This window comes from Pelecanus crispus, chromosome 26 (genome assembly GCF_030463565.1).
Source record: "Pelecanus crispus isolate bPelCri1 chromosome 26, bPelCri1.pri, whole genome shotgun sequence".
Taxonomy (NCBI): Eukaryota; Metazoa; Chordata; class Aves; order Pelecaniformes; family Pelecanidae; genus Pelecanus; species Pelecanus crispus.
The window spans coordinates 2,144,087-2,165,602 of NC_134668.1; the positions used below are offsets into that span (position 1 = coordinate 2,144,087).

The following is a 21,516-nucleotide window of genomic DNA, read 5'->3' on the forward strand; positions in this document are numbered from 1 at the left end:
CTCACACGCCGACCAAGCACCTCAGCCGCAGACGTGCTCTGCAATGCAAGGCCATCAATGGCAGACACATCATCCGACAAGCCAAATGTTAAATAGGTTAAAAAAAGTTCTAATTTTACAGAAATGCTCATTTTTTCAAAAATAATATTCTCTTATCCTTTTCCTCCTACACTGAGGGACAGGTTAATTTGTCAATTCATATTCTTTCACTTTGTCAAAATGCTAGTTCACAACCCCAAAACTGATTTCAAGCAGGAAACCCTCTGCAAATTAAAAACAAAAATACAAAAATTATAATCTCTATATTTATATTGATTGGAATCCTCCAGCATTTGTGAAATCACTTTTAGAGATGAATTTTGGGACCCTCCACAACTTCTCCACACAAGCCACGCTCCAGTTCAGTATTCCCCTTCACGAATACTTCTTCCTCACAGTCTCCTTTGCTGCTTATTAGTCCACAGCTCAAATTAAATAGAGAATAATTGGCTGGACAAGTGTTACTTTGGTGACCGGGGTGGCACGTACTGCTCCTTGCCGATACGTCGAGGTGCTCCCTGAGGCGATGATCTGCGTCCAAATTGGCGCCTCTGTTCCCTGATTTTCCCAGCAGCTCCCCTGGGAGGCCCGTTGCCTCGGAACCCAGAATAATCCTTCATTCGACCTTCAACCTTGTCATGAGCCTTCTCCGGAGCCTTCTCAGGTGTGCCGTTTTCTTCATTTTTGGCAGGGGGAACTATGTTGGTGCGATGTTCCCTAAGAGGCTGAACAGGGACTGGAGGAGGCTCCTTTGGGGGCTTCTGGCAAACTTCAGCATAACTTAGCTTGCGTGGCTCCTTTGGGACCAAGGGAGAAGAGCAAGGTTTACACACCGGAGTAACCACACCGTGCCCTTCCAGACTATCCCAGGCACAATGTCAAGGCCCAACAGCAAGAACACGTACAGCGAGCCACTACACCGCAGCTGTGGCAAACTGCACACGAGAAGGTCCCGGGTGCTACATCAGCACATCCGAGAGAAAGCTCCCCGTGCTCCCCGCTCACTGCCCGCTCTGCGCCTTACCTGCAGCAGCAAAGCAGGAGCTGCGCTTGCATTAGCCGAAGGTGAAGTGGTATTTGTCCTTGGCGGCTTCGCGGCGCTGACAGGAGAGACAGACGCCGGTGGGGAAGCGTGGCTTGTGACATCTTTCTGAGCAGACACTTCTTCCGCTTTACTCTCTGGCTGAACTGTGCTGTTAAATCAAGAACAATTTAACATCAAAACCTACTAACGTAGAAATTAACGTTTGAGAAAGTATTTTCTTTCTTTGAAGTCACAGCTGTGTTTTTTGCAGAACACGATGGTACAGCCGTTGCCACCACAATTTGTTATTTCCATCTAGTGGCCTCTAGAGAAGCTGCCTACCGCAGACAGAGAAGAAACAACAAACATTATTGCCACCTTGCCGGACGCCAGCTAGAGTCTTTGCTAGAACGTGCAAATTTTAGTATTCTTGATTCAAGCCATCCACATACCTTAACACCACAGCTTCAGTCTCACTTGGTGAACCCACACTGGTCACAGGCTCTTGGACAGTGCTGTGCGTTTGTTCTTCCTGAGCAGGAGCTGGACAGCTGGGCAGCAAATCTTTGCTTTCCTGTACAGAAAGCATAAGTTGCAAAATATGGAAAGATTGCAGATGTGCTTAAATTGCTCCTCAATATGCCAGTTCAAGACAACTGAAAAGTGGGATATTTCCAAAAGCTGCTCAAGTACCGATTACAGGAATTCTACTTCTTTTGGAGCATCGCCTCTAAAGCAAATCATCCTTTACATGGGTAAAAGAAATAGCGGATAAAGCGAGAGGTAAGGCTGTATCACCCAGGTTATCAATGCAGTCCCACCGGCTCGATTCATCTGGAAAAGGCCCTTGCCTACACTACACACAAACTGTTCCTCCTTCCACAGCCAACACTCCTCATTTGCCTGCTCATTCCAAAACAGTACCAAGCTTACAATAGTGTAATTACGGAAGCTTCAGCTAAATACCCGCAAAAAGCCAAGGAAATCCATGAACAGAAAGACAGAAAATGCACTATTGTATTAACAAACACAGTGCGATGTTCGGGCTTAAACCATTCTAACGTGCAGCTCTACAAACGGATTCTTTAAGCAGGGAAGAAGGGAGACGCAGCATACGCACGCTCCTGTGTGCATGCCAGAGAAAGAGGGGGTACCTTTTCTTTGCAGACTCCTTTAACGATATCGGACATCCTGCTCTCCAGCACAGGCTCTCCTGGTATTTTTGCTGTGCTGCCAGGCAAAGGTGGGAAATTTGATGCTAGCAAGTCAAACTTTGGTGTCTGAGTCTTTGTTTCTGCTGAAGGCTGAGGTCTCTAGAGAAGGAAAATACCCGTTAATAGAGCCGTAACACCTAGCATTAAAAGCATTGAGCAAGTGTCAGGGAATTTCCTAGAAACACTGAATACCCACAACGTAATCTGAGAATTTAAGGACTGTGCCATTCCTCCAATAAACGCGCAGGCAACACATTGCACTGTGCAACTCCCTGCAATAAGGGAAGTGAAACTTACTGAAACCCGGTCATCTTCTCGTCTCCTCCGACCTCGGAAAACGTTCCTCCTTTAAAGGCAAAAAAAAGTCAGTAAGTGCATTCATCTCGCTGAAGTGCACACTCATCTGCACAAAGGGGAGCCTGCGGCAGGGGATTTACAGCAGCCTACTGATGTTTCTCAAGATACAGTTCTGGGATGTTCTCCATCTTCAGGAGGGGTCAAAGCTCTTACACTCTTGGAACATAGCCAATACGGGAAACAATTTCTCTTTTCTCTCCTGTGGAGGAGGTACCCTAGAGCATTGTATCTGAACAAGTACAGTGACAATTAGACTATAATATTATAGAATAGTATCCTATAATTTTATAGTAATAAACTTATTCATCTGATTTCTCACATATCTGTCTTGGTCACTTATTTTTAAGTGTCTACACCCAGAATTAACAGACAAAAGGTAAAACCAGTTGATCTTACAATGTTTAGGATCATCAAATTCCCCCACCGAGGACTTGCTTAAATTATCTACAGCAATACAAATACCAACTTTACCTCAGCAACTGTTTAATTCTAGGGACAAATCAGGCAGGTATTTTGAAATAAAGACACCTCACGATCTTACTGCAAGGTGTTTGTCAGAATAACTAATAGCTGCACAGTCAAGCAGGCAGTATTCATGCTTCCATTTAAGTATTTATCACACCTGGTTTATTTAAATGTCAGTTTTCTCCTGGTCTGTCTTTACAGAAATATGTATCGTGCCAACGGTTGATGATGCTTGGCTCACACAAGTCATTTGAACCTCCAACACCATGTCCCAACTGCATTGTTGCATTACAGCAAAAAGCAGCACACACAGTTCTTTACCTGCCCCTGCCAATGCCATAATCTCCGTTCTGCTCCATCTGTGCGGTAGGAGAATCCTTCTGGGAATAACCTTGGTCTTGGTGCCCAGTTAACGTACTGTTATGTCGCTCCATAACAAAATTCCTTGAGTTGGTTCTGTTCAGTGGTCCATCCCCCATTGGCATGGTGCTGACGGCAGCTGGCCCCTCCACGCCGTGTTCCGAGCTGTTAGCCGATCGGAAGTGAGGCTTCACGCTGCGGGACACAGAGCAGCAGCTGTGTAACCAGAGTTTAAAGAACGAGATGCAAAACTACCACCAACTACAGTGAGTTCGTAGCTGACAAGAAAGGAGGAGGTCAGTAAGTACTGGAACTCCATCAGAGAAGCTGTTTCCTACACACGTTTGTCAAGAACAAAGAAATTGTTCTTCCTTACCTCCATCTATTCCTTTTGTTCTAGTTTTCTTGCAACCTCCCCTCCTGTCAAGTGTTGCCATTTGAAGAAAACATCGAGATCACTGCCCAGTGGATACCAAAGGGGCAGGGGGAAAAAAACGCCAGACCGACCAACAGAAAACCCCCAAAACCTAAGGGTGGTAGAAGAGCCACAAGGACCCAAAGAGGGATTCTTCATTTGTCTGGGCCTGCAGCATGGACACAGGGTACTGGAAAGTGATCTGGAGAACTAAGCCAAACCTGAGGAACAAACTCATCTGGCCACAGGCAAAAAAACCGAACTGAAACAAGAAGCCAGGAGCAGAAGATGACTACATTGGCTGAAGAGAACAAGGGAGATCAGGCTAGGGTAGCTGAGCCCACCCCCCCAGGAGCTTGAAAAGCCAGGATCTCAGCCTCACTGTGCCTGCTGTCAAAGACTGACTCTGCAGTTCACAACACCCCAGACATTTTACCCAGTTACTGATTATTCAGCATTAAAGCTGTTATTTCCTTTGAACGTAGATGCATCTGTGCATGCTCAGTGTTTCTGCCAGTTATGGCTCAGGGTCTTAAATGCAGAATTACCCAGGAAAAACTCTGACCTACCATAACACGGAACAGTTTTCTGGAGCAGCATTCAGGTGCCTTAGACTATTTTCCACTTCTGCACCTTGCTGTCTTTTCCACGCAGCACCAACCAGCTTCGGCAAGCGCCTTAAACTATATCTTTCTCCTCTGGTCAACCCTGCACATCTCATAGTTTCAGGACAGAAGGAGGATTTTGCATGCTTACTGTTCTTAAAACAATCTCATGATAACATTCCATGCAATCAGAATAAATTCTCTCACTGCCAGCCAAAGTATTATTCCAGTCCGGGAGGAGAAGTTAACTTGACTACATGGTCTCTTACAGAGTAATCGAGGAGCAGCCTGCCGCCTGAAAAAGGGTCCTTTCTTTCAACAGACCGTAAATCATGCAGCTTTTGGTTTCTCTAAGCTAAGCGAATATGGAAAGGCATGTTGTGGATGCCACAGTCCCTAGACTGCCTAACAAAGAGGTAGTTTCCTTCCAGCTTCCACCAATAAACTTCTTCTCTCCCACTTGGCCAGAGAATTTACGTTGGGAGGAAAAGAAAGCAGAATAGGAGAATTCAACGAATGATAAATTATTATTTGTTAGCACTAAATCCTAACAGCAGTAAGTGATGTGGCTGTAGCAGCAGGAGATTCGTCCCTCTGCTCAGCCATCATCCTGTGCTATTTAAAAATCAACTCCATCACTATCTGATGGACTTCTCCATAGCCTTGCTACAGCTGGAAGTTTTGCAGCATTTCATATGTAACCGGAAAGCAAAACAAAAATCACCTTTTAACAGCCCAGTTTTGCGCGGTCAAATTAATCTGCTTTACCAAAGACATTTTAAGTTACATTTTAGATGGCTGGATAGAAAAATATCAATTTAACCAATATTAGCACTGAGGATTCTCTGTTACAAAGACTCAATCCTCCTTTCTCACAAGGATGTCGCAACAAATCAGGGCAAAATAAATATGACGGGCTTAAACAAATGTTTAGCTACAGAGAAAAATCCAATACTTAACTATTAACTGCCTGTATGACAAAACAAATCCAAGTTTAATGAGCCAGGACAGAAACCCAAAAGCAGCAGCTGGATGAACCTCTCCGAACAAACTCTTCTGCAGTTCAAGAGAAGATACGCTGAACAAAGATGAATTCATACTTCACAGCTTCAAAAAGCATTAAGAACCAGTTTTAAGGCACCACTAAGGTTAAGTTTTTCACCAGCAAAAGACCATAGGGACGAGGAGGTAAGCTGACTAAATTCTTCCATTTTGTTCAATTTGTTCCTAAAATGGAAGATTCTCAAGTCATTATTCAGCCCTCAGATCTCATAATCTTACCCGTCATTGAGAAGGCCACAATCTTGTCTGGGCAGAAGAGCAAAGCAGAAAAGACAAAGAAAGATAAGGAAGAAAAAAAAGCAGAGAGAAGGAGAGATGATGTAAGAGAGCAAAAAGAAGGAAAAGCATGAAGTGCAGGCTGCCCAGACAATCGACTGTCAGACCTGTTCTCTCTTAGCGCGATACTTGATCATCACTGGGCCAAACCTTCAAGTCTGTGCCTCACTGTTACCTTAGCAGCCTCCTGTTTGCAAAGGAATCCTGCTGAAGCATAACTAATGTCTGCTTCCAGAATATGAACATTTATTACCGCAAAACCAGAGCTTTGTACTAGCACAACAGCTGAGCAAGATTGGCAGGAAAGATAAGACAACCGAGACAGACCAGCAGAACCTGTACACACTTGACCCTAAAGCTGTAACTTCACAACGACCGAAGTTTCAGAAATGAAAGTCTTAACATAAGCAAAAGAGTTTTAAAAGCTGAAGGATTATACAGATGTTTTCTAGAAGGCAGCAGTGAACGTGTGGGCATTTCAAGATATTAATCTTTGGATCCATACAATTCTCATACAGCTTCAGCATCCATACTTCTGAGAGGATCCATACATGTGAAGAGTTTTACAGGCTTTAAATTTGGGCACAATTTAAGGGAGGGGCGGGGGGGGGGGGGGAGGGGGAACCAAACCCTTTATAAAAAGATCTTAGTCGAGAGCTGAGTGGCTGTAACTGAATCAGCTGCCCTGTCTTCCAAGTTGAGTCACACTACCAGCTCCACAGCCTGTATTAAGACTCTGCCGAGTCACCGCAGACCAGATTCCGAAGTTCACCTTCTGCCAACAGCCACAAACCTTAACTGCATCACAAAACCACTTATGGTACTGGCAGTCGTCAACCGATTTCTCAAACAGTATAAAAAGCAATTCCCATGCTACCAGCCCACATGCTGAATACAGTGAAAGAGCTTGCAAATAAAACAATTTCCACCCACGCAAACAGATTACTACTCCATTGTATTCAGAGAGCACTGTTCCAGCAAATATAAAGCTGTGTCCTCCTCCCCAGTGTTTAAATCTTTGTCCTTACAGTTATCAGGAAAGATGGGGATAAAGCAAATAGATTACAGTAACAGACTCAGCATCAAGCAGGTTTAGCATACAGCAGTCAGGGCATGCAACTCTCAGCTGCATAAACTGAATGGCTCTCTGCAAGACTAATCACACAACAGGAAAAGCTTACGTTTGTGCTGCAGGAGTTTATAATCTGTGTATAACAAACATAATTAGAAGTATTACCTTAAGAGGAAGTTATTTATTTGTCTGCAGAAATTCCTCTGAGGCTGTTAAAGGAGTTACCTTTGCTCTCTCCAGCACATATGTCCATTATTTTAGGATCTTAAGCTGCCACCTTGATTTTATTTTATAAATCAAGTTGAAAAACACCATACATACTCGACAAACAAAATAAGTAACCTAGTCCCATCAGAAAGCACTGCATTTTGCAAGTGCAAGGAACACTTCAGGATCTCAATACTGTAAGTTCTCAGAGAGCAAACAACTGACAGAGCTATCTTACCGATTTCTATGGAATGGGCGACCTATACTCAAAGAAGCAGCGTTTGTTTTATATGATCCTGGTGTATTAAAGCCATTCACAAATCCACCGTTAGGAAAGGGGGCCTGCAACAGACAGAACAGTCTCAATGGCTGAACTAAAAAGAAAAACGTTTGCAGTTTTATGAGATCATCTTTGGCAGTTACTCATCTAGTCTGTTTGTATTTTTATGCTGGGCTACCATACCTAGTATGTTGTAAACTCACTGCTAAAGAGAAAGCCCCACCAGGTTAACAGTCTGCACACCTACTTCAGCATCAGAGTCCTCCCGTTCCCGAAGAGCTACAAAGCTCTTCCAGTAACACTAGCTACTGGATAAGGGAATTTCACACCAAAATTTCTTAAAATAAATGGCAGCCAATGGCGAGACATGCAGCCTCTCTGACAGTCTTGCTTTATCAGGCCCATGACATAGCCTGAAGTATCATAGAACAGAGGGATCTGACTAGAAAACCTGTGCATTTGACAGCTGAAAAGCCCACTAACCTTATCGATTTGTTAACCAAATTATTACTGATGTTTTGGGCTACCTCCCCTCATTTTCATCAGCTGTTACTTACCAGTGGTGTTTCGAAGTAAGGTGCAGGATTTGGAGACCACGTCTGAGGCACAATGCTGTAAATAGAGTACTGCTGAGGACTATATACAGGCTGCATAAACAGTGGCGAGGCAAACTGTGCTTGTGTTTGAACTGGCTGAGTGTAGACACTGGAATCCACTACCCGATAACCATTCTTAGCAAAAAATGTGTTGATGGCTTTTATCCTTGCCTGCAAGTATCAAATCACATCACAGACATTAGTTGGGAGAAAAGGAGAAGCAGAACATGAAATCTTTCTTGCCTACTGAAATGCTAACAGAAGGGATGTGAAGAGGAAGTAGGTTGATTACTGCTCACAAATAAAAACTCTGATAAAAATCAATACAGATTACATTCTTACAGCGTGCTAAAGGGAAGCGCACACACGCTGCTTTAGCTAGAGAATCTGTCAAGTTTAAGACAAACGCTGCTTTCTACAGCAGTAACTGCCCAGACTCTGATTTTGACAGTTCCTCTCACAGTACAGACAGCTTGCTTCAGCCTTGTTTGTAGAGCAGCTAACTCAAGCTAGAGACGCATGATGGCAAGAGTCCCTCTCCCGAGCTCTGCAGACCCAGATTCTGGGGAAATTGGAGAAGGAAAGAGGAAAGAGGAACGCATTTCACACCTCATGGGAAGCAGCACTGTGAATAACCAGCAGCCACTCAACTGTAATTTTGCAAAGCTACCCATGACCTCGTTCAAATTAACAGCCTACAGAGCAAGTGTTATGAACTATCTCACTGCTAATTCCTTAGTTCCCCCCCATAAATGCACGCTATCATTCAAATAGAAACAATATATAATTCAATTCAAACAGAAACGCCATATAAAGCAGCCTTACCATTACTGGCTTGCCCTGAAAGGTTTTCACTTCTTCCCTTAAGTATTTAAACGCCTGCGGATACAAAAAAGATTAACATTAGAATATCTTGATAAAATTGTATTTCTCAAAGGATATTACATGATTTAACATGAATGCGTAGCAATGTGCTTCCCCGCTAGCCCAGCTAAATTCATTAACACTTCAAATTCAGGATACAAGATGTCAGTTGTGGCCAGAGAGTACTGAGGCAAGAGGCAGACAAGGGAATTATAACCATACAACCTCTCAGCTTTTTTCTCTATTAACTAGAATTTGCCAATAACCTCTTAAAATAACAAAAGGGGGATCAGTAAATAAACATTTCTTATTTCTTTTAGCTGCAGGAAGCATGCGTGCAACTCTCCTGAGCAGGGAAAGTATTAATAACAAAATTGAGACATCATTAACAGTTGAAGGCAGCCTTACCTGTTGCGCATCTGTATCTGACTGGAATGTAACGTACCAGTTGTTGTTGTGAGCAAACTCACAGCTTATCACTTTGGGGCAGTTTTCATTTTTAAAGAGAGCCTTAACCTCCTAGGGGAGAGAAGAAGTCAGGCAGTTAAGGGGACCTAGCTCTAAGCTGTAAACTGAACACTAAAGCAACAAAAGTTTACACTCCAGCTCCTCAGCTGCAATTTTCCCTTGGTCAGGGATGTTCTGTTATTCCCTCGACAGGTCTGCCAGACACCAAATTATCCTCTACCTGTTTCTGAACCCAAAAATACCAGCCCAGCCGACTGAGCTCCCCAAATAAAAAGTAGCAGGCCCATCTGGTAAGAAAATCACGATGAGTGTAGAACTGGTGATATTTCTATATGAAAGAGGTAGCAAAACCATGGTTTTAGATCAGAAGTCATCTAGATAAGAATGATTCTAAGAAATATTTCTAAATCAAGGCAACCTGACAGCTTTGCAATAGTCAGATTTTAAAGAGAGGGCAGAGCAGCTCTTCAGCGTTTGCATTAAAAGAACTAATTAAAAATGCTAGTAGACAAACACCCTGTGTTACAACTTTAAAAAACAAAGAACTAAATCATTCTGTTAGCCAAATATCAGTAGGAATTTTATTATCCTCCCTTCTCTGAACATAATGAGCTCAGCTCACACTGGGTCACAATGAATGAGAAATGTTTAGTAACGTTTCTTGCTGCCAAACAACCATCTGACTTCAAGTAAAGTTACCGCTGTGACAGAAATTCAGCCTGAATTCCAAGCTATGCCCTGGACTGATTTTATTTTTGGATCTGAAAGAGACTTGTTCAAACTTCCTTCCAGAAAAGCCTAGCTAGCTCAGTTTTTGGTGGAAAAAAGTTTACTTAAGAGCATTTTAATACATTAGTAAATAATGGGAAGGGACAACAATGACAGTAAGTTTTTCCTTTGGCTTTTTTGACAATACATCCAGGCAGAAAAAATTACTTATATGGTTTATAAGAAAAATATCTGTGTTTAATCAAACTAAATACCAGTTGACCTTTTAAGCAACACTTCCTGTTGCTGTTTGAAGCACTGTTGAAGGTACCTTCCAAAAACACCAACGGGCTTTTATTTCTTGCTTTTCTATTTATTTACCTCTATAGGTGTTGTTTCAGGGATCTCACGGAGAATGATAATACATCGTTTGTGGTTTGGTCTAACTTTCTCCCCCCTCTCATCCACTTGTACCATAGGAGAAGCTAAAATTAAAATACAAAAGTCGGCTTAATAGTGGACATCGTGCACTGCAAAACATCTCAGCAGTACTAGGCTCCATTATCCAACTTGTAACAAAGAACTGTGATGGACTGCTTAACCAGATTTCTTGAGTTCGGGGTAAAGGACTGTTTTATTGGCTATGGTCTATTAGATTTCAGTACATTTTAGCTGTTTGCCTGATGTTGCCTCCATCTACAGCTCAGGTATCTAAAAAGCTCAGTCCCAAATTCAATTCTCTCCCAGCTCAAATTCCGGTAAGAGGATATAAACCATTCCTAGACAGAGCCCTAACAGGAAAAGTTCAAATAAGAGGAAGGAAATCAAGTCGGAATAAAGACTTCAAAAGTTCACTTACAACTGTTTCCACAAGAAGCCATGTGCAGAATCAGCACAGGACAGTATGTCAGAAGAACTTTTTCTAATAAGCTTTTTCAAGTTTTATCATTGCTAGTAAACTCTCGCACTGAATCAGAAGACTAGGTTTACTCCCAGAATAAGACTTGTACCGCTAGCAGTATCTTAGAGTAGCCTCTTGCTCCAGGGGCAGATTTAGGCAGATTATTATAAAGGATAACTAGAATTCAGGAGTCTGGAACAGCCACCTATTCAAACATCTCTGCAGAACAAGGTTCCCATCACCATCTGCCAGAACAATACACCATAACCAGCTAGGAGACTAATACATTTCTCTAAAGCAAGGAAGGATTCTTTGTTCTACTAATACACACACCAAACGCCCAGACTTACATCTCAAAACTTCAAGAATAAGGTCCATGTCAGTTGTCAGCTTCTTAATACCTTCCATGTTGGCAATTGTCCATATGGGAACAAACTGATCACTATCCATTTGAGACATCAGGTAGAGATCCTTTGAAAGATTCTCACTAAAAAGACAGAAGTTCACTATTTTATAAAAGTCCTGAACTTTACTTACAGAAGCCTCAAAACAACAGGATAACTGGAGGCTTAAATATTCACTGATACCATTCACAGCAAACTCTAGCCAAAACATACTCAGGTTTTCTCTCCTGGAAAAAAATCCTAGCAGATCAACACAAAGGAGAAGATAATTAAATAGCTTAATGAAAGTTACAGTGCTCTGCGTGTTAGTCTGCAAAAAGGGTATTGCCAAAGAGACCTCTTCTGGTAATACACAGCTAAATTATCTCAACATCTTCCAACTGTGAAGCACAGAAGTCATACTCAATTCTCATTAAAGGACAAGGGTGCATGGACAGGACTGAAACAGCTGAAAGGTGCCACAGGGTTTCTACAGCATTTTAGCAAATCTTGTTTCATATCACAACCAACTCTCTCATTCACAGTTAACATTTTTATGAAGATGACAGCACACATCAAGCCAAAAAAGGGGAAAATGTGTCAACTATTTTAATAAAGGGTTTATACAAAGTTGAATTAACTGTACTGTACCGTGAAAAGCAGAATTCAAGTTGTTTTTTCAAACATTCTCTAATGTCTTCTGTGGACACAGTGGAGCTGCCTTCACCTAAAAGTTACAACATTCACCATCAGATCTCAGCTTCATGGTAAGAATACAATGCAAGAACACGTTTCATTGTACAATAAGAGAATGAATCCTTCTGCGTAAGACCAGGAGGAAAAGGTCATGAGACATGCTTAAAGGCCGCCATACTACACATTCTCAAAATTACTTAGATTCCACAGTTTTCACTACTTGGCCAAGCGCTATGGCTGGCTTGGATCTACTTGAACATGCACTGAATGGAACATTCCAAAGTTCCTACTCTGAATGTACAAGTCACACAATAACTGCAGCAGACCTCAGAGGACTACAGATACTGACAGTGGCGTTCTGACTTGAATACTCACCAGACACTTCATAGATTTGGTATCCGAGATCTTCAGTTGCTAGGACAATTCCATTTGCAGATGCTTCATCAACTCCTGTGCCATTTCTTGTGGCTTCACAAGACGGGGAATACATCACTTCATATTGCTTGCAGCTATCCTCTGAAATCTCTATGTTACCTGGCAAAAGAACACATCATCAACAGAAAACCTACTATAAGCTTCAGAATATTTTTAATTTGAAAAATTTTGGCTACCGACATTAAAACAAATACTCAAGAACGCCGTAACTAAAGTGTCTAGAGTTAGTCCATGTTTCTTAGGCTTTCAGCATTTACTTGGTATTGGATAGCACTTTCTACCTCTCCAGTTTCAGAAAGATCTTCTGGTTTGCACTAGGGTCTCAGGGAGAAGTAAACAACAGGATCGTGAAATTGTAAGATCCCCAGAAGCAGCAGAGGATCTAAAAATCAGGCTTTCCACCTGAAATTTAAAATATTTAAACGAGGTTCCTAAAAACAAAGCACTAAAGTAGCTCACATCAATGCATCACATGATTCTTACTTATATAAAGGACTCGGGAGCATCTAGTGATTGTTATAAAACACAGTGGAATGACATTGAAATTGGCTGATCTCTTGTTTGGGACACCTCAGCTTAGTCTTCACCACAGCTGCTTGAGATAGAAACAAGCGCAATTTTGGTTTAATCTGACAGTCGGGCAAAGGAGATTGTTCAAAAAAAAAAAAAAATCAACTACTCCGCTAGATCTTTTCCACACTGATGATGAATCCGCTAAAAAATATACTTTGAGAAGGGATACTATTCAACTACTTACAGTAGGAATTGCTGAAAAGCAAGAACAATGTATTTGGAAAAATTGCCTTTAATTTTCCAGCAGCATAACACTGCCATGATTGCTTCATATTGTTATGAAGAGACAAATGAGTTTCTCTCAGCCAATGCACAAACCCAGTACTCTCTCTTCGCTTTTGACTTACCAGAAACTTTTGACAGGGCCGCACAAACTGAATCCTCTCCCTTGTTTATCCCTAAGTTTTCCTAAACCTTCTTTCAGGGAATCTTCTGCTTCCTACTTAACAGGCCTCTGCTGTATTTTGAGTAACCTCAACTATACAATTGGCTTTGTATCAACTCTAAGCCAAATCAGAAGAGTTAAACCATTTGAATATTTAGTTCTGGACAGCAGGACTTACCACGTGGTAAGGATGGAAAACAGGGACTGAAACAGAATGCAGACTAACCTGAAGGGAGCTAACCATAGATGCTTTGCAGTTTCTACTCCAGTACAACCGCTACTGTCTAACAGTTCTTGGCAGCACCTCAGCAACCTACCAGGATTGTAGGTGGCCCTCAGATCTTATCTTCCTGTTCACAGGGACAAGCGTATGCTAAAGTGCAGCAACGGCAAACAAGACAAGTCATGAATCCATTTCTACACGTTTAGCATCTTGCTTCCCTCTTAGCGCGTTACTCAGTCATCACTGGGCCCCTTGGATCCTGCTGCCTGCTGAAGTATTCTGTCCTAGCGCAGCTCTGGACACCTTCTTGAATCCCTAAACCAAAGCTCACTGGTCAGACCTATAATCTCTATAAACTGTCTACTGCTTTCTCACGTTCATTTCATACTTGTTGCTACATCAGCACTAACAACCTCAAGGACAAGAGCAAGAGGTTGCTTCTCACGGCTGAACTCTTACAGAGACCCCTCAGCACTGCCTAGCCAGGCACGTTATCACGGCTAGCGTTCAAACACGGGCCCGTGACACCTCACCCTCAGTAGGAGTCCCTTGCGCAGCCGCTGTTTCTTGCCACGAGTGCTCTGCGCCATTTGTTGGTGGCACAGCCTCGCCACTCCCTTGGGGTACTTCTTGCCACACCTTTGCATTAGGGTTTAAGCCAGCACCTTTCGATGTTACCTGCTGAAGAGACCAGAACACTTTTATTAGGAAAAATAATCCAACAATGCTTTAGAAATCAAGCCAGACAATATAGGTGAATTTAGTGATTTTCTATAGAGTTCCACATCTCAAGTGTCTAACCAGCTATTAAACACCTATGTGATTTTTCATTAATCAAAACAGGAAAATCCTTGGTATTTTCCAAGTATTTCATTTCTACCTCCATTAGAAGTGTTGCCTTCAACCTCTCTTTATTGACATCCGACAACGTCAGCAGAGGACGCGGCTAGCCGTCAAGGACTCTGGTAACTCATAAGCTTTTAAAGACTTGACTGTCATAATGCTCCAGTCCCCTTTCACCAGAAAGGGAAATTTTCCCTCCTCCAGACCCCTTCCTAGAAAGGAAGGTAAAAAAACATATTTCAAGGAGAAGAAACTAATGACTTCCTAAATCAGTGACATCTATACTAACCAAGCACCACCTATGCTATGCCAGGATTCCTCATGAACTTACCCGAGTACTACCCGATTCCCCCACGAGTTTACCTACATCTTATATATGTCAATATACGCTAATAATTTCTGTAACTAAGGAGATTAAAGTTTTTGAAGTGCCAAGACAAACATACACACCATCACAGCCTGCTGGGAGGGGGCAACAGGATCGTCGCACTTTGAGACTGGGCAACAAGGACCACAATTAGAGTCAGAGGGTAGAAAATGAGACAGACGAGAAACTGCTGGATTCCAACCTGGAACCTGACATAGCTAAACGCTTATTTCTATGGCAAAAGACGGTGCCCTCCAAGGTCCCTTTCTGAGAGCTGTGAGCTCAAAGGCATTTGGGTAAGGAGTCCAATAATCCAGCAACAGCAGAGAGGATAAGCATTGTAACGGCTTTTGCTCTACCATGATAAAACTAACTCTTTCCACGAAGACAAGAAAACTATGCTTTTGCAAAAATTCTCCTCCCAAGAATTCCTAACACCCTACAAGCAACTAATACAGTTTCCTCCAAATGGGTTCCTTCAGACCTTGAACGATAGTCCTCTTCATTCGTGCCATCTGCTTGAATTTAAAAGGCGAAAACCACTAATCCTAGCTCATATCTCACAAATTCACGAATAAGGAAGTTTGATATTTCAGAGGCCAGCCTCCTGGATTCTGAAATTAAGGAGTGGCTTACTACTAGGTCTCAAACATAAAGCAAAAGGATAAGGAAGCAGTTGCAATAGCTTTAGAGATAATTCCTCTGCCAAGGTCACATCTAGTTCCAAAGCTATTTGCTGTGAGGACAAACCCAAATTCAGTAACAAAAAGCCTTCAAACACCAGAGAGGTTCAAGACAATCACGAGAGAAGGAAAAACGAAGATCACAATTTTTGCAAGGCCCTCTGGGATTCAAAATCCCCCATGCACAACTGATTTAATCCACACAGCAACTGAGTTTTCCCCCTTTCATTAATCTTAGCAGAAGAACGTAGCTGGAAACAGAAAGAAGAGCTAGAAATAGTTCAGCGTGAAAGGACACATGTGCATTTCCCTTCTTAGTTTTCAGAGTAGCTGTTCTCCAACAAAACAACCTTAGAAGAAAAACCCGGTAACCTGTTGCACCCACATACTCTCACTGTCAGTGCAGTTCAGCAAGTTCAAAGCTCAGCTCAACTGCTGGTCATCCCGTGAAGCAGCGTACCTGTCAGCGTGGGCACCTGCTCAAGAACCGAAAACTGGCAGATCCCATTTCCTTGAATTTACTTTTCATCCAAGTAAAAAAGACAAAACATCCCAGAGATGATTCATTATTTTATAAAAATAAACACTGCCTTGCATCTTGAGGTTAGCATTTAGCTCAAGCTGAAAGTAATTTTAAGGAATAAGTATGACAAAGTGAAACTGAAACACTTTAGGGAGATTACTACACTTCTGGAGATGATCAGAAGTAAAAAGCAGCTCTGAGTATGGCAGATGATGTTACTCACTTTGGCAAAGACTGAAAGACACGTGGTAACACGCAAGTTCAGAAATCACAGGTCCAAGCGAAAAGTGCTAAGAAACTAAATAGATTCAGGCTGTTAAAGTGATGAAGGGACCTGTTAACACAATGGCTGAAATACATACCTGAAACAGAGCGTGGGCTACTTCCTCTTTGTTCTAGAAACACTTAATGACATGTAATGCAATTCTGCAAGACCTGGTCCTGATGTCATGCATCTTAATAGCAAGACACCATGGACTCCGAGAGGATAAAAAGTCCCTAATTTACATAAGCTTTTTGAAAATACAGTCTTGCTGTGCTCCAGGAGCAGCGCCACTCCAGTCTGGCAAGCAGCTCTCCTGAAGAGGAGGCCAAAATATCAATTCTTGCTTATTTAACTGAGGCTAACAAATACTGAGCCCATTTGATTGGCTGCACAACAATCCTCCCAGCTGCTATCGGGAACTTTCATGATGAGGTTAAAGCTTTACAGAGTTACAAAGGTTAGGAACACTCGCTGGTATCCATGAGCTGACAAAGCTGTCCTCCTCAGCAGAGCTGCCTTCTAGTTTATCTTACTTTCAGCAAACGTGGATCCAAGATTCTCCTCCAGCAATTCCTCGAAACTGAGGATCGAAGCATCTATCTCACTTTGAAAGGATGGCAAAGAATATTTTTCTTATTGTAACAGTCTAAGTTACATTTAACAGATTCAATTAAGCCAACAAAAATGAAAGCACTCAGATTTTCTGTTAAAGCATTCTACTTGGATATTAATTCTAATTACCCTGCAACCAAAATATTAACACTGAGCTTGTGACAGATTTCCCAGAGCAGACAGACTCTCTAAAAGGGAATCTAAGTGAAAAATCTAGAAGAGAATTTAATAAAACTTGCGAGGTGAGACGCTAAACATTTTCCAGAAGTGGAAAAGTAAGCAGAGGGAAAAAAACCCGAAGGTCAGCAAACCTATGGGAGATTGGCAAAGAGAAGCCTTGTGCTGGCTGGGGTACATGACAGGTAGGGAAACACGCATCTGCAGTGGACTCTGACACATGCCGGCGTCGTTACCTGTCACCTTTCCAAAGCTTATCCAGGCTGCGAAGCAAACCAAAAAAAGAGAAAAAGCTGGTGTGACACCAAACGCAACACGCAGAACTCCTTTGGAACTGACTGCAGGATATCACGTAACAGCAGTTCAGTACTCTGAATGTCCCAGGTGATTCTCAAACCACACATTAACTTTAATGGTCACAAGAGAGTTCCTTCCACCAAAAGCAGCATGGCTTTTTCATTAGCCAGTACGAGCACCCCAGAACTAGGGGTGCCTCCTTTATCCCTCGGGAAAGCAAACGCATGGTTGTGCCGTATGAAGATGGTACCACCCTCATCTGCGTCAACGGTGTCCATCACTTCTGTGTGAACTGTGACAACTCAGGGGGTTTGTCACCTAGAGAGAAGCAGGAAGCCTCACCTGCTAAAAAAGAGGGCCAGCAATACTCAGTGCTTCACACAGTCCTGGTTTTCTAGCTAGAAAACACCGCAGGCAACAATTAGGGCAGCATTTCACCCGCCTGAAACGCACAGATTTCAATCTTCCCAATAAATTACTAAGATATTGAATTAAGAACATGTACCCAACTAACCAAAACCCAAAGCAGGCACAGCAAGTTGTTATCAATTACATTTTTCACAATGCATTTAACAATATTCCCAATGCTCTTTAGTTATCTATTGTTAACAGCATGCTGGCCCTGACTGCAAGTGAAAAACAAGACCTCTCCTGAACATTAACGCATGAAAAATAGCATGAGCCTTACACCATTCCCTCACTGCTGCAAGTCTTTTTGAGCTAGAAGATATTCGAGGAGAACAGAATTCCACCGTGCACACTGTGAAGGAATCAATTCACAATCACCACGTGCACGCTTCAGTTAAGTCTAAAATATAATACTGACAGCTAAAGCAAGTCAGCTAATCCTCTCCAAAGCTTCAGGACTTCTAACGCAATCCTGTTCTGCACCTTATTTTTCAGGCAACCCCAAAGATCCTGAGGTAAAAGCTGCTGCCTGCTTTCAAGCATTCAACTACAGTGTTTCAGAGCACCTGGTTAAGAGCTGAAGTTCCCTGTCCTGGCAGTGAAAAGGCTCCTTCAGAAAGTCCAGATTGTCCTCAAGAGCTCAAAATTAAACATTATTGATGCTTCCCGAATGAAGATCACAGAAACTAACTCACAACACTATCAGCAGAAGAGAAAGGAGGAGATCAAACAAAGCAACCAAAGGCAAGTTTGCGCTTTAAAAGGATTCACTGAACACCCAGATGCACGCTGCCTGGCTTCGCAGGCTCCCGATTTGCTTCAGCTCCCTTTGAGCAGCCTGAGCCCCATCCACAACACAACCGCTCCGGGTCACCGCTGCGGGTTCCAGAACCTGCCTCTCACGCCCGCTGCTCGGAGGGGCCACCTCCGGCTCGCAGGCTCAGCTCCTCTCTGGCACACTCAGCCTCGGATGAGGTTGGCTGCTCGCAGCTCCTGGCTGCAGTCATTGGGCTGCAGCTCCGATTAGCTTAACAGTTCCTCTTCAAGTTAAATACTGTAAAACCAGAATCTTAAGAGCTGTCATTCTGCATTCGTGACATCTTTTTTTCCTCTCGGCGGAAGTACCATTCAGTTCAGAACTGAGACAATTAGTTTAAGAAAGAAAAGATGTTTCCCAAACCTTTTTATTTAGAGGTTCGTAACAGCGGAATATATGTCGGTATTCGTGTGAAAGACCACCACCACCACACTTGAACCGAATACACCGTTAGCAATTGACTGGCTTCCCTCAGTCATTTCTTAATTAACCCAGCAGCTGTTGGCTTTGTACACGTTTGGGCCAAAACTTACTGCAAAGTTTAAAGAGGCAGCGCAGTTGCCTGCGTTTGTCCGGCAACCGCTGCAACCGCTGCAACCGCTTCACCGGATCCCGTGAAAAGAGGCGAAGCCCCGGCCCGGGCCGCAGACCCAGGCCCGGGCCGAGGCGCTGCCCACCGCGCCGGGCGCCCGGGCGGCGCAGGGAGGGACCCACCGGCGCCTCCGCCCCCCCCCGCGCCCTCCCCGGTGACCTCCACGCCTGGGGACGGCCCGACCGCGCTCGCAGCCCGGCTCCTCGCCCCCACACGGCCCCTGGCCCGGCGCGCTCGGGAACGGCAGGGCCGCGCCGCCGGCCATTAATCACCGCCCCCCCCATCACCAACCCCTGGTATTTAATTAACGCGTGCAACGCAGACGCCGCGCACCGGCCGCGCCGCCGCTCCCGGGCCCAGTCGAAAGCGCCGGCGTGCAGCCCGGCCGTGTGCTACCGAGGGGCGCCGGGCCGGGCCCGCGCCGCCGGGGCCAGGGCCGCTCCGCTCCCCGCCGCCCCCCCGAGGCGCAGGAGGCCCCGCGAGTCCCGCCCGCCGCCGAGCGGAGCCGGCGCGGCGGCCCCGGCCGCCCCAGGGCCCGCGCCGCGCGTAACCTTCACGGCAGGCCGCGGCGCGGCGGCTCCCCCGGAAGGTCACGGCGGTGCCTTTCACCCCCCACGCGGAGGCCCCGGCACCGGCGGAACCTTCCAGAGCGCCGGGCCCACCGCCCCCCCCGCCCGCCGGGCCCACGGCCGCCGCCGCCGCCGCCACCCCCGGATTTGCTGTGTCAGCCCCGTCCCCTCCCCCCGGCGCGGCCGGCGGCGCGGAGCGGCGTGCGCGGCCTCCCGCCACATGGCCCGGCCCCGCGCCGCCCCGCCGCGCCTCACCTCCACGAAGAGCAGCATCCTGCCGCCCGCGCCCAGGCCGGCGGGCCCGTGATCCGCGCCGCGCTCCCCGCTGCCCGGCGGCGGCCGCGCCAGCGCCAGCGATAAGGACGCCCGGGCTCCGCCTCCGGCTGCTGCCGCCAGGGCCCAGCCCCCTCCCTCCCTCCGCCGCCCACCGCCTCTTCCGGAGCGCGCCGAGCGCTTCCGGGGCACGGGCGGAGCCGGCCCGGCCCGGCCCATTCCCTGCGCGGGGGGGGGCAAGGAAGGCGGAACCACTCCGCCAGGGGGCGCGGCGGCTGCAGGACGGCGCGGGGAGGGGGGGCGCCCCCGCGGGGGCAATGGGCTGGCCCGCTCCGCCGGGGCCCAGCGGGGGAGGGGGATGGGAGCGGGGTTAAACAAATGCCCAGGTTTGGCTGTTGTTTGGGGTTTTTTTTTTTTTGAAATGAAAGAACCCAAAATGAAGAACCCAAAATTTTCTTCCACAAAACGATGGCGGGGCCCCCGCCCAGCGGCGGGCCGGGTCTCCCCGCAGCAGAGCCCGCCGCCCCCCCGGCGCCGGCGCTTGGGTTTTGGGGTCGTTTCGGTTCCCCCTCCCCGGTTTCTCCTCCCGGGGCCGGCCCCGCGGCAGCCCGTAGGGGTCACTGCGGAACCGGCCAGCGCCCGGCGCTGCCCCCGGCAGCCCGCGCCTCGCACCGCCCCCGGCCGCGGGCCGCAGGTGAGGCAAGGGCGGCGAAGATTTCGGTGGCCAAGCCCCTGGCCAGCGCACCCAGGGCCGGGCTGGCCCCCCTCCAGCAGCCACAGCGCACCCCTCGCCCCCCGCCTGCTTACAGACCAGGCGCCCGCCTGGGGCCGGGGCGGCTGGCAGCGCTTCCAGCGCCGGGAGCGGGCGGGGAGATGCTGGGCAGAGCAGAGAAGCCTTGGCTCCTGTGAAAAGCGTCACAGGACACAGGATTTCCTCCAGACAGCACCGATATAGAAAGGGCAGAAACCCACTGCGGCGTCTGTGTAAGGCTAGGCCATGGTATCGGTCCATCCCCGCGGGAAGGACTCGGCTGAGCCCAGCGCAGCCCAAATGGTTCATTCCCTGCGTTGCGCGTTTAATGTTCACAATCGCAGAGGTGACGCACGCGAGACCGGAGCATCGGGCGGACAGAGGAAGGGCCAGGTCTCACCTCTGAAAGCCCCGAACACCAGAATCCCGCTGGCGCGCGCCTCAGCTCACTGGCATTACGCAGACCCACGGCGGGCAGCAGCAGAGAGCGATGCCACGGAGGGGATTCCTGCAGAGAGAAACAAACTTTGCAACCATTTGGCTTGAGAGCAACAGGGAAAGATCCACAAAACTTACGCCAGCCGATTTAGGGGAACAAGGGTTGTGTTGGGGTCTTAGGTGATCAAGGAGTATTCTGTGAAAGCATGAGTACATCCTGCAGTGGGTTTGCTGTGGCGGAAGGCCAGTTTTCAGCCCTCGGGGTCCTCGTGGGTCGGGTGTTGCCACGGGTC

General features: G+C 46.0%; 1 protein-coding gene across 5 annotated transcripts; it reads right to left on the reverse strand.

Annotated features, from left to right (window-relative positions):
• Nucleotides 1-444: 444 nt before the first annotated feature.
• On the reverse strand, nucleotides 445-20,045 carry LARP4 (La ribonucleoprotein 4). 5 transcript variants are annotated; one of them, XM_075725099.1, is made up of 16 exons: nucleotides 20,017-20,045; nucleotides 14,142-14,289; nucleotides 12,368-12,526; nucleotides 11,948-12,023; nucleotides 11,264-11,400; nucleotides 10,394-10,497; nucleotides 9,245-9,355; nucleotides 8,798-8,851; nucleotides 7,934-8,143; nucleotides 7,335-7,438; nucleotides 3,421-3,654; nucleotides 2,575-2,623; nucleotides 2,218-2,376; nucleotides 1,516-1,637; nucleotides 1,064-1,232; nucleotides 445-836 (listed from the first exon to the last, which is right to left on the reverse strand). In XM_075725099.1, exons 1-16 carry the CDS (start codon nucleotides 20,032-20,034, stop codon nucleotides 501-503), a joined length of 2,190 nt encoding a protein of 729 aa, XP_075581214.1. In that variant the 5' UTR covers nucleotides 20,035-20,045; the 3' UTR covers nucleotides 445-500. The 5 variants fall into 5 exon arrangements, with proteins under 5 accessions (XP_075581214.1, XP_075581215.1, XP_075581216.1 ...); XM_075725100.1 differs by lacking the exon at nucleotides 20,017-20,045 and adding an exon at nucleotides 14,489-14,547; XM_075725101.1 differs by lacking the exons at nucleotides 445-836; nucleotides 1,516-1,637 and having other exon boundaries at nucleotides 1,172-1,232.
• Nucleotides 20,046-21,516: the final 1,471 nt, after the last annotated feature.